Source organism: Macrobrachium nipponense, chromosome 4 (assembly GCF_015104395.2).
Source record: "Macrobrachium nipponense isolate FS-2020 chromosome 4, ASM1510439v2, whole genome shotgun sequence".
Classification (NCBI taxonomy): domain Eukaryota; kingdom Metazoa; phylum Arthropoda; class Malacostraca; order Decapoda; family Palaemonidae; genus Macrobrachium; species Macrobrachium nipponense.
The window spans coordinates 91,761,846-91,774,345 of record NC_061100.1 but is presented as its reverse complement, the minus strand read 5'-3'; the positions used below and the strand labels follow the sequence as shown (position 1 = coordinate 91,774,345).

Genomic DNA, 12,500 nt, shown 5'->3' with positions numbered 1-12,500 from the left:
TTGTCGGGTATCGCAGAGACAGTGAGTGTGTGTGTGTTGAGAGAGAGCGAGATAGACACTCTCGCTCTCTGGCCAGTGGTACACTGCCCCCCACCCGCCCGCACTATGTGTTCTTAAACTGGCTGCTTTAGCTTCTCCACTTCCTACCGGGAATCGTCCTCTCGAAGAGCGAAAGAATTGTTGCCTTTTCCCAGGGCTATATCGGCTGCAGAGCGGGAGCAAACGTGAATCGCGGGAAAGCACGAACGAAGGAGTAACAGCAGCAGCAGCAGCAGCAGCAGCAGCAGTAGCAGCAGCAGCGGCGGCGGGCGGGCTGCGACCCATCTCCAATCTGACACAGGTAAGCCGACGGAGAAAATGCAGAGGTATTCCTAGCACCTGCTGCCCGACTTGTGTTTACTGACGTTGACCAGAGGTGCCCTTCTGACCCTTGCAACTTCCTTCCGCAATTTCTTCCTCGGTCCCTGACCCTTTTTGACCCCCAAATCTCACGCAGGCAAAGCACCGGACGCTACCACGATCAACACCATCACTAGTGCTTCTTGGCAATGTCCCGAAAGCTCATGCCACACCGCTATCAAACATACGCGACAAACCAGCTAAGTTTGGCACCCCCGAGCGGCCGATGGTGGTGGCGGTAAGGGCGGATTTGCTCAGTGCAGCTACCTGGGGGTGTCTGCAGCACTATGGCTATCTCGCCATTTCACTATCAACGATTTCGCTCGTTTCTCCTTCTGGTCAACACGTACGCGACCTTGAGTTGGCGAGGAATCTCTTGGGGTCACCTGGCATCATCCCCATTGTTCTGAAATGCGCCGGAGACTTCGTCAGGTAAAGGGATAAGGAAGAATGACTCGGAGTGCTTTCGACGTGTGGGTCCGTCGGCGAGTGCATATTCGGCGCCCTCGAACTCGTCATTGCGTTAACATAACATACATTCGGCCAGATTTATTCGTCTTCTCTCTCCCTCCCTCCCTCCCTCTGTCCGCTTAAGATGTGCCGCGAAATGTAAATCATCATTAGGCAAGGACCACTCCGATTTATGTGTACATGATTTTTGGCAGTGCCATCATCGTCCAAGCTTACAGGAAATATTAGTGCCAAATCGTGAGGCATCGGTATGCGGCCATGGTGCCAGTTGAGGATAAGTTCTTCAAATATGCAGTTGCCAGGTTGCAGAAATGCAAGTTATTTATTGATTCTAAATACCTTTCAGTGACAACCCTAAAGGAAAAAACATCCAAATGAATACTCTTTAACTGGAATATTATCTTTTCCCCCCCTCATGCCCTTTCGCTTTCCCGTCCCGTGGACGTTTCATTTCGAATGTTTACTTAGCAATATATTTAGGAGTCCTTCCTATGTGTTTTTTGAGATAACATTCGAGTTGGATTAAGCAAAAAGGCCGCTCCACTTGCGTTAAGAATCATAGTCGAAGATAAACAGAGCATTATGCATTCAGGTAAGAAGGAACCCAACAATTGCATTTGTTTCAGTCACTAACATTTTGAAAATAACATCACTCACAATAACGAACTTACGTGACGATATGGAATTTTAGTATTAACCACAATCACCAAGATTTTTTTTAGCTTCATTTAGAATTTTACCATCACAAATAAACAACTGATAGCCAAGATGCACTTGCTAAGTTCAACAGTGGCGGCCTCTTTAGTAATGAAAAATTTGATGAGGACAAAAATATAAAGATTATTCACCTGCATGTATATTTATTCGTTACTCGTCGTCCTAATTTTATATTTTTAGCAAACGTCTGATATCATCTCTGGACTGGGGTTTACTTACATAGTTTTTAATAAACGAAGAGTTGCCATCAAAATGCTTACGACAAGGTATAGCGGGATTAACTTTTATGACATCAAAATAAGAGGAAATCAGTCGGTGGTTATCTGAAGGCGGTATGCGACAAAATCCGGTCTCAAACCGGAAAGGAGAGGAAGGTCTGGCCGAAAGGAGCCAGATCTCCCACAAGGGCCAGAACAGTCTTCCGAGAACTTGAAAGATCTTTAAAGAGGAGAATCGCCGCAGGCACCTTTGATGAGTGAGTCGCTCAGCAGAAATGCATGTCACTCCCTCCGCGCCTGCAAGCCATCGTGCCGTCCTTTTGTTCACTGTGCAATTACTAGTCTTTCTTTTTGCATAATATTCTTCTGCTCGCGCGAAAATTTCTAATTTTTTTTTTTTGTTCTTTTCTTTTTTTTACGGTCAAATGATTTGTTCATTTTTAATCGAATGGTTTGTTTTATTGGAATGAAAGGTATAGCGATATTTTTCGTTTTCATTTTTCTCCTTCTAATTCATGAGAAAACAGAGCGTTGCGGTAACATGAAAAGAATATTAATTCATATCTGTTCTCAATGTTTCTTTCGAAAACCTTGGCGATGAAGTTGCCCACTGCGTAACTTTAAGTCGGTGCGCGCAATATTTCAATATCTCGCAGCTTTCTTATAGTTAGTATCAATTTTAAAATAATGTTAATTTCTCCATATATATTCTTGCAACAATTTTCGTTAGCCGTTAAATAATATTTATATGTCACATAATTTAAATAAACAATAGTCGATTTTCAAACTGAAAAATGTTCTTAGAGAGCGACCGTGTCAACAGAAAGCGGCCAGAGTTGCTTACGAAAAGTCTTTCGATACCGTTTAGTTATCATTGGGCTGACGCAAAACGTGAATTAAATCTCCTAATTAATGCCGATGAGAAATCTTCAACATTCCGCATTCCCATGGACATTACTACGATGGGAATTTTTTAACTGGAAAAAAAACAAAACCTGCGTGAGTAGATCTGCGCTCAACCTCTGCTTCCAAGTAAATGTTAATTTTTATGAGAGTTCGAATTTCATTCTGAAATTTTGAATTATCAGGAAATACAACTGGTGCCAATGCTAGGTCCTGCTGATTAAGTCAGTTACTCGGGGTATCAATAATGAACCCCAATCTTTCTTCGTCAATTTGTGTACGATTTTTATAAGAAACGAAAATGGTATATAACAATTAATTTATACTAGATATCACATTCAAACTTAACTGCTGACTCTTAGATGAGCCGCATATAGTGTAAACAGAAAATTAGCTGCTTCGTAGACATGAAACAGATGGCTCACCAGCAGCGCATCGAAAACGCTACACACTATGCTATCCACATTTATCTCTTACATGCGCTCACGCGCTCGATAGATGTTAGGCGAAACTTCCTCTCATATATATATATATATGTGTGTGTGTGTGTGTGTAATTCCATATATAAACTGACAGACTTACCGTACGAACATCACATCACGGGTGTTGAACACTTTGTAACATGACCCGAAAAGATTTCAGTCAAGTAGCTGTATCCGAAATGTCCCACTATTTTCTTTCTATAACGGGATATAATACTCGTATTAGTCACCGCCTTTTGTCTCTTGCAGTTGTACCGCATAAGTGAACAATAATTCTAAGATACTAAAGGAGCTTTATTTTTTCTTCGTGTTCCTGATAGTCTGTAACTATTGACACCTCGTTTATTCATAGCTAGATCTACTACCTCCACATGAATACCTGAAAATTCTCTCTCTGTATGTGTGGTCGTTGTAACTTCAGGAGTGTTTTATTTGATACTTGTGTACAGCTCTTTGCGTCAGGAGGTGGAACTCATCGCCTCAATACCCTTCTCCTTCGTGGCCTTCTGCTTTTCGGTCTTTCCAAACTTCGTTCACATAGCCATGACCTCTTGTTCAACAGTGCCAAATTTTAATCCGTCTCATCAATGCTTTCTTACCACACATGATATTAATTCATGAATTAAAATTGCCTAACGTCACTGCCGATGTAATATGAAATTATTCTAAACTGCTGACCAGCTGAGGACCGCTGTCCTATCGTGTCGTGACGACCCTCCTGAAATGACTAACACAATGAGGCATACTGCGATAACCTTCAAGCATTTCATTTAGGGGTAAGCGCCTTATTATACAAAAACTGCTCATCGACTGCGAAAAAGTTGAAAGAAAAAAAATGTCGCCGTCAGTTCATATCATAGGATTAATATCTTATTAAAATTCACGTCGATAGTATAGTGTGCTTTTCCTGAATATGAATGAGGTTTTAGAAACGTCGTGTAATGGATGACATGATGTATTAGTTAGGAGCTCACGAAGAAGGGGCATTAGGTCTTCTCTGGTATCTCATCACTTATCTATCTACCTATACATATATATATATATATATATTATTATATATATATATATATATATATATATATATTAATATATATATTATATATAATTATATATATGTGTGTGTGTGTGTGTGTATAATTTTTTTTCGGATTTATTTAAGCAAATACGGTATGAACAGTAGACTAAGATTATACAGTTTTACAAACATAATGATCGATTGTTTATTTATTTTGCGCTAATCTCAAATGTTCACTTTCATAAACTACACGTTTCTTCCCATGCATGAACAATATTATATATATATATATATATATATATATATATATATATATATAATATATATATATATATATATATATATATATAGAAACTTCGTATTTGCATGTAATTGTAATAACCACATTATCCTAATAACTTCTCGAACTCTTTACACTTCTGATACACTCTGCACTACAAAGCATTGGAGCTGATGCAGAGGGATTCGAACTCGGATTCAGAGTATCAGAGCAAGCTCACGTTGCCTACCTGACTAGGAGGTCAGAATATGTATATATATACACGTGCATGTATATTCGTAATGCTGAAGACAAATGTATAAATTTATTTATTTATTTATTTATTTTTTTTTTTAATAAAGGTGACAATGTCTTGTCTTCTGGGCGCGTACGATCCCTGCCTCTTACTGTATCACAATAATGCCTTGAATTCTTTAATTTATTTGACCTTCGAAAATTTCCGATTTTACAAGATGAAAAGTGCTTGCTTTTTTTTCCCGCATTTATGCCCATACCTTGAACTGGTTCCAAATCAAATTGACATGACGGACAGAAGATTCTAAGTAACTGTATCATCATATGTTTTTTTTTTTTTGCTTAATGTACAAGATAATTAAGATTCACGTAAGTATAACATTTTACAAATAGAGGCTGAGCACACAAAAAAAGCAAGAGCATATTTCTTCATGAGCACTTGTCCTGTAGTAACAATCAATATTAATTACCTATATATTCAAATGTCATCCTTACGGAGACACGCATTAAGGTCTGTTATACAGTGAGCGTCATTTCTGTTCATCCCATAACCAATACATGGGTCCATTGAATTGGTATAATGTATCTTACACACCTTTAACATAAAGCGCAAATTTCCTTGACTTCGCACGGTATTCCTTGGAATGGTCTCCATTTGGACGCAGGACCGGTTTCTAATGACAATAATTTGTTTGTTTTATTATTCACACCATTCCTTCTCTCTCTCTCTCTCTCTCTCTCTCTCTCTCTCTCTGTGTGTGTGTGCAAACTTCCTGTGGTGATGAACTTAGTTTCTCTGCTTGCTCTTAAAATCAGCAAAGCACTTTGACAATGAAAATATATTTTACGCGGCATAACGAATACAACGAAGGAAATTAATCACTCAATATTTCGGGTTAATGATTCTTGAGCCGCAAACATATGTGCATTAATACAGGATTCTGTCATATACTTTTCCGGGGTGGGAAATGATTTATTATTATTATTATTATTACTATTATTATTATAAAATACACACACACACACACACACATATATATATATATATATGTGTGTGTGTGTGTGTGTGTGTGTGTGTGAATATTTTTTACACAATCATAACTCCTCCTTTCGTCTGAGTGTATACAAGTTCTTTTCAGTTAACTTTATCTTTTCTCAGTACCCAGATCAGCTGGCGTTACTAGTACAAGAGCGCAAAAAATAAATACGTTACTTTACAGATGCCTATAAATGTATTTAATCGTTGTTGCTCTTGAACACATTATCAACTCCAGACGAGTTCCCAATTCCAAGTTGCCTCATGTTACATTGTCATTCTCTCGCTACATGAAATACGACTGTGACCTTTGGACTGAATGGCAACAGGGTATAAAAATAGTCATGATTGCGTGTCATTCCTCCTAAATCTTTAAAGAACTCTACTGAGGTGAAGGAATGGTTTACATGAGACATCTTATTGACGACACCTTTTCCCACAGCGCTTGGAACTTTAGGTCATTAGTACCTAAGTAAAGTATAATGACAAATGTCTCGTATGCTCCGCTAAGCCAAAAGCAAGTCACGGATTCAGGTTGTCATATTCTAAGCTTCAACACAACAGTCTGGCATGTTATGCATTCAAAAGTAACACCGGATCTCTATTTTGGTCATTTTCAGTAACCCCCTCTGCTACAGGTTATCTTCAGTGGGCATTAATACAACCACAAATGAAAATTTGACTTATCTTTTTTTTCGTCCCAATAGCGATCCGTTTTTTTTTTTACGTACCATAACGCAGTGTTATTCTTGCTTAAGTCCTACTTACGCTCTATTCAACATGCTAAGCACAGTCGACAATAATTAATCATCTTGCTAATACAGTAAAGATCGTAAAAGAGACACCGTAAAAGCCGGCAATGGTATTCAATTCGGTGTCAAGCGGTGTAATGCATCTGATCATTATTGTTTCACCCTCAGCTGATGCTTTAACCGACCGCCCTCTTCCCTCTTCGGGGATCACCCGTTATCTATTCTGGTATAAAAACAAGAGTGGGAACATGTAAACCATAGTCGCTAGTTACTACGGTTAGGATGCTGGGGGGGTCGTTCGGGGTTGGTTGGGGAGAAGGCAACGGAAGGGCCCATCTGGGATGGAGGAATGTGCAGGGAGAGGTGAGGGAAAGGGAAGCGCTCAGAGTAGAGGAAGGAAGGAAAAAGGGGAGTGAAATAGGAAATTAGCCGTGACAGGGCGAGAACGAAGGAGGGGTTACAAGGGGAGATTTGCATTGAAATGGGGAGGAAGAGAGAGGGAAAGGGGAGGTTAAGTGGCATTTAACGAAATAACAAAGAGTAAATGGGAAGCATTAAAAGCTAAATAAGAATAATTGATTCCCTAAAGGTGTTCAGAAATTAATCTGGAGGTGAAGCGCGAAGAAATAACTGAGAAACTTAACGTCTATATTCATATTATTATTGCACTCATTGAATATGCATTTCTAATACAATAACACCACATACGGGAAGCCCGCAATAATGCTAAGAAATTATAGTATTATTCCAACGGATTTAAATGACGATAAAATAAATAAATATACTAGATGAAGGCCATCATTGACGACAAGGAGATCGCTCTCACAATTGCAGTGCGCGATTGTTTGGTTACATCGGAAGTTTGTTTTTTGCTTACTTGTAAACTACAGGACTCGTGAATAAAATGGAAATTAATTTTGTTAGCCCAAAACACCTTGTGATGAAAATGTAAAACTCTTTTTATATCATACCAGATTAATTGTGTCTGGAAATATAAAACTATTCCTTTCGTTATATGCACAGGCGACACAAGTCCCCACTCACTATTTTTTAAGATATTTAAAACAATTAAAAAGGCGGAGTTTATCGGTCGGTCATAAGGCGGAGTTTACTCTGGGGCCGGGTGGGCGGAGCTACATGACGGCACGTATCAATCAGACAGACGCACATCCTCACCTGAGCTTTCCAATGACCATAGAAGCCTCTCTCATCGCCATGCATACCTCAACCTGGCGTTCCTCTTTTGGCCTGTATACCATCAGATACACTGAGGTGCAATGAAAAGTTCATTTGGAAACGGGACAGATGACTGAAAACCAACACTTGACGCCATACAGAGGAACTGCTTCCCACGGAGACGGATTCAACTCGTCCGATTTCCCCGGGCACTTCAATTCATGAAAGTCTCGACTTCCGGCAAACAATTCTCTTGAAGGAATAACGCAGATGTGTTGATAAATGTCTGCGTACCATTATAATATTCCACCGAGTTGAATGTGGAAGATGGGGTGGGGAGGTGAGGGAAGGGATGGGTGGGGAGTACATGATGATGCCTTTGCATATTAAATGGTCTTGAAAGACATCGTGAAAGGATTAACACCCGGCGACGAGACTGAAGGACTGTCACAAGGACGAATCACCATGACTCGATAAGTCGCCTCCCCTTCCTCCCTCTTTCCCTCCCTCCCTCTGGTCGCTTGACAGTTGGTATGTTACAGGGGATCTGATATCTCACTCCTGTGTTAAGCTCTTCAGTTTCATCAGGTAACCAACGCAATCAATTTGCGTAGCATCATTTCGAAATAACACTGGTATTTTGAAATACCCATCAACTTGGGTTCACAAGTTAATTTTTTTTTTTTTTACCTCGATGATGAATAAAATGGCATCGGTGCAAAAGCCAAAAATGTTCTCGGGTCCCCCCACACGAACCAAACCAAATTTCTCAAGACGACGAAAACATTTTCAGAAGCATAAGAACAGCAACTTTGCGGTCATATGCATTCAAGTATTTTTGTATTAAAAATGTGCTTTCTATATTAAACTCCCTCTTAACCGAATACTACAATGCCAATATTATTGCACAGACATTTCTCTATTGTTTTATACACCTGTTGTAATTAGTTTTTATGCGGTTTTTATGCACTGATTTTAGTACTTCAAACTTGGTAAATAAATTAACTGGATTGTGTCAGTGCATAAACGACAATGACAATTCACATGCTAAATTCTTTCGTGCAATTTAATTTTAGTTTACTCTCGTATAATAATTTTCTTTGCATAACAACTAAACATGCACAAGTGACCAAGGCTACTCCTGAGGTTCTTCAAAGCTTCGAAAGTAAATTTCTCACGACTGCTACATCTGTCGCACTCATTAGCATATATTTATCAATTAGGAAAGATGGTGCAACAGAGGCCAATATAAACCGTAGCTTCTACTACTGAGAAAACAACAGTATGTATTCTCAAGCAAAATGTTGTCCCCTTGAAATACAAGCGACTATAAATCTCTTGTAATTATAACTGCAAATGTTTCTTACAACAATTTCTGCGGATAGTAACTGAATATTCGACCATCTATCAGAATGCCTTTCCATTGTATTTCTTCGCAGACGAACCTATATTTCATTGACTTTTTTTATTTCAACACCGCCGTCCTATTTTTTCTGGCTTTTCCGTTTAACTTACAGCGCCGCTGCATTTCTCTTGGATTTTGCCGCTGCCCACTTCCACCCATTCCGAAGACAGTGATCGTGCCTTCAATAATAAGCCATCGTGGTGAGTTCAGGAAACGTGCCACTTAGCCTATTAAGTAATGACGATTTTCTTTCGTCGTTGGAGGAGGAGGGGGAGGAGGAGTTCCTCGGCGGCGATACAGGAGGGATTAAAATCTCTGCAGGGCACACACACACATTGGTTATAGATCCTTACGGTGACTCAGCGAGATAAAAGGTGGGAGCAGAACTGAGGGCTAAGTGTTGAAGATGGAGGGAGGACGAGAAAAGGAGTTGAAAGGTTGAGGGGGCGGGGGAGCGTGGTTGCACCAATTCTTAATCTTATTTTGTGTCATCGGGAAACGAAAGGAACTTAGCTGACCGATTCATCACTTCGCAGGTATGACTCTCGCAGACAAGTTGTCATGAGCCACTGTGACTGTGCGCGCGGATTGTAGTGTCATTCTTTGAGTTTCACGTTCATTTTCTTTTTCTTTTTTTATTTTTTTATTTTTTTCTTTTTTAGGAAAACGTTCATGGAAATTACGTATTTCCTCTCGTGCTCTAACACAGATTCGGTGTCTCATCGCCATTCACAAGAGGAAGACGGGTCAACGCTTACTGAGCAGAGATCGAGATCTTTCACTGTGAACGGTTAGTCCTGTGAGTGAGAAGTGACGATACAGAGAACGACAAAGACAGTGCAAAGCAACACAAACCAAAATCTCTGTAACACAGTGTCAAAAGAACGAAAGGAAGATAAAACGGAAGGAAAACTAGAATGACAGGACTGACAAGGGCCCTGTCTTTCGAAACGAAAAAGAGAAAAGGTTGTCCCCAGGCGTACTTGAGAGATCACAGGCGAGTAACTGAAATTGAATTAAAGCAATATCTGAGATTTCGAAAGGCAAATCTACTAGCATATCTTGATTATTTATTTATTTATTTGTTTGTTTATTATTATTATTATTATTATTATTATTATTATTATTATTATTATTATTATTATTATTATTATTCATTTAAACACAGAAGAGGTTTTTCCACCATCTGCTTTCACGTTGACTACAAAAGGATTCTTCATGTCGATGGTTAAAGTTCAAAAGGGACACCAAAATCATGCGACTGCTTCTGCTCATTTGTATGATGATGATCACGCCGAGGGTGGTTACATGAAACGAAAAAATAATTAGGGGCTGAAATCAGGTTTTGCACTGATGGATGGCTGCTTACTTTTTCCATACTGAGAGTTGTCATTTCATTTTATCAATATTAACTTAATTTTCATACCTACTTTAATTTCTAACGGGCAATATGTCGTCAACTTTCAAGTGTTTTTCATATTGACTGCTTCCCTAAAAGGCATTTAGGAGCAAGTCAAATGGGAGTAATGGACACTTTCCCTTAAATTTATTTTTATTTCTATTATTATTCCCTAATGACCATCGCCCTTCGCTGATGTTGAGTGGGAAATGAGGGAAAGAACATCAAATGACGCTCATTGTCAATGTAGATTTCATGCAAGTATTTCAGCAATGCTTTGATTGACCTATTCATAAATACTTATCGAAGTGTAACTACCCTTTAATCAAAAACCAATTATTCAGATTGTTTTTACAATTACAGCTGCTTTGCAACAACACTGATTAAATCATAATATGCAAATGGCTCCATCGATGTCACTGCTTCTCTAATCTGCTTATAATTTGTTTTCGAAATCATTTTAGCTTTACGTTACCATTATTTCTATTCGCATTATCGTATGCGTCACAACTTTGCTTTATGTCGCTGTTTCATTACTACTCATTAGCAAGCAATGAAAGGGTTGGCCATTTAGTTAATTGTGTCCTTTACTTATATGCAAGTGTGAGTTACTCGCTCCCTTCTATTCAGGCATAAGGAGAAGAAATGCAAATAAATTGTCCTTTTCATTTTTCCCACAAGAGGATAAAATACTCTGCTTACGAAACATCCCCAAATTTTCGTACAAATTTAAAACAACTAAACCATCACACTGTTCAAATGCACACGATTTATCAACAATCTGCGCTACATATACCTATATTAGCAAAACCACAACAACCACCGCGCGGTATAAATCTAAGGTTAAACAACGGATCATTTGGCAAGCACCTAAAGAATTCTATTAGGTTTTTTTATTATTCGCCCGAGTATCTTGAACATTAACAAATTTGCACGTCTTGGCGTACAAACATACATACACACACACACACACACACATATATATATATATATATATATATATATATATATATATGTGTGTGTGTGTGTGTGTGTGTGTGTGTGTGTGTGTGTGTGTGTGTGTGTGTGTGTGTGTGACTGGTGGCCTTCTACGTTAATTCACGAACTAGGAGTTGTAGGAAAAATATAATCTTCGATTGTAATCATCTTTTTGTGCAACATAATGTGATCGTCACGACAATTTTTATTCACGTGCGTAACAACAACCATTTTGAACATTAACATGAAGAGTTATTCGAAGGCAACAAAGTCGTATTTTGAAGACACTTTAATTAAATTAAGACAGAAAATAATCGGTTGAAAACTTCCCTTAGGTTATCGTGTATTTCTTGGTATAAAACTTCAACTCATTCGGAGGATATCCTTGTAATGGTGCATGAAATTTAGCACAACTGTTCACTGTGTGCATTAAAAAGAATTAATTCAAGCACAATTCTGATCCGAGTTGAGATTCTGTCCATTATATGGAACATAAAATGTACTGAGATTTAGAAAAAAAAAATATTCATCAAACGCTTCATATCTTTCAGGATGTTTTTCTATTCGTTCGTTGTATATCTGAAAAATAAAACCATCAGGACGAACCTCCATTTCATACTTGAGTCTTTTTATGAATGGCGAAAATTTTTTGACCTTTCAAGAAACTGCTAACTATACATTGTATTATGTTCAATTGTGCATATCTTGTTAGTAACTGATGTAAACCCAGGAATCTCGACGCCATTATTTCTAGCAAACCAATCTCCTATTCTTTTCACAGGCGTAGCTGGCAGCAGTTGCTCAGCGAACAGGCGATACTGGAAATTAATTCATGAGTTCGAATAACTGGCCTGATGTTTTCATAAATCGGTGGTTTGAATAATAACGTCTTGATAGTTGTTAGTCGAGGAAAAGTTTAGAAAAATGTTTCATATTTTAATTCCCGATTTTATCATAATATAAAGCTGCGTGCCTACATATTTTAATCATTTTCGTAAGATAAAGTATGACCTAATACGTTTGGCTACCATAAGT

The 12,500-nt window shown here is 38.6% G+C and overlaps 2 protein-coding genes across 5 annotated transcripts in view; one reads left to right on the top strand and one right to left on the bottom strand.

The window, feature by feature from the left end:
- The window catches only part of LOC135211014 (protein spaetzle 5-like), a 956,827-nt gene that overhangs the window by 415,337 nt on the left and 528,990 nt on the right, over positions 1-12,500 (bottom strand). Inside the window, exon 1 of one of the 4 annotated variants that reach the window (XM_064244031.1) lies at positions 1-96. This exon is cut by the window's left edge and continues 386 nt beyond it. The exons of the other annotated variants lie outside the window; for them this stretch is intronic. The gene's annotated coding sequence lies outside the window, so the exon portion shown is untranslated. Of the gene's footprint in view, positions 97-12,500 lie in introns of those variants that run through there. 4 annotated transcript variants of the gene reach the window in all.
- Positions 611-12,500, top strand: part of LOC135211016 (uncharacterized) — a 151,845-nt gene continuing 139,955 nt past the window's right edge. Inside the window, exon 1 of the mRNA XM_064244037.1 lies at positions 611-831. Coding sequence (XP_064100107.1) covers positions 626-831 — 206 coding nt within the window. The 5' untranslated portion in view covers positions 611-625. The remainder of the gene's footprint in view (positions 832-12,500) is intronic.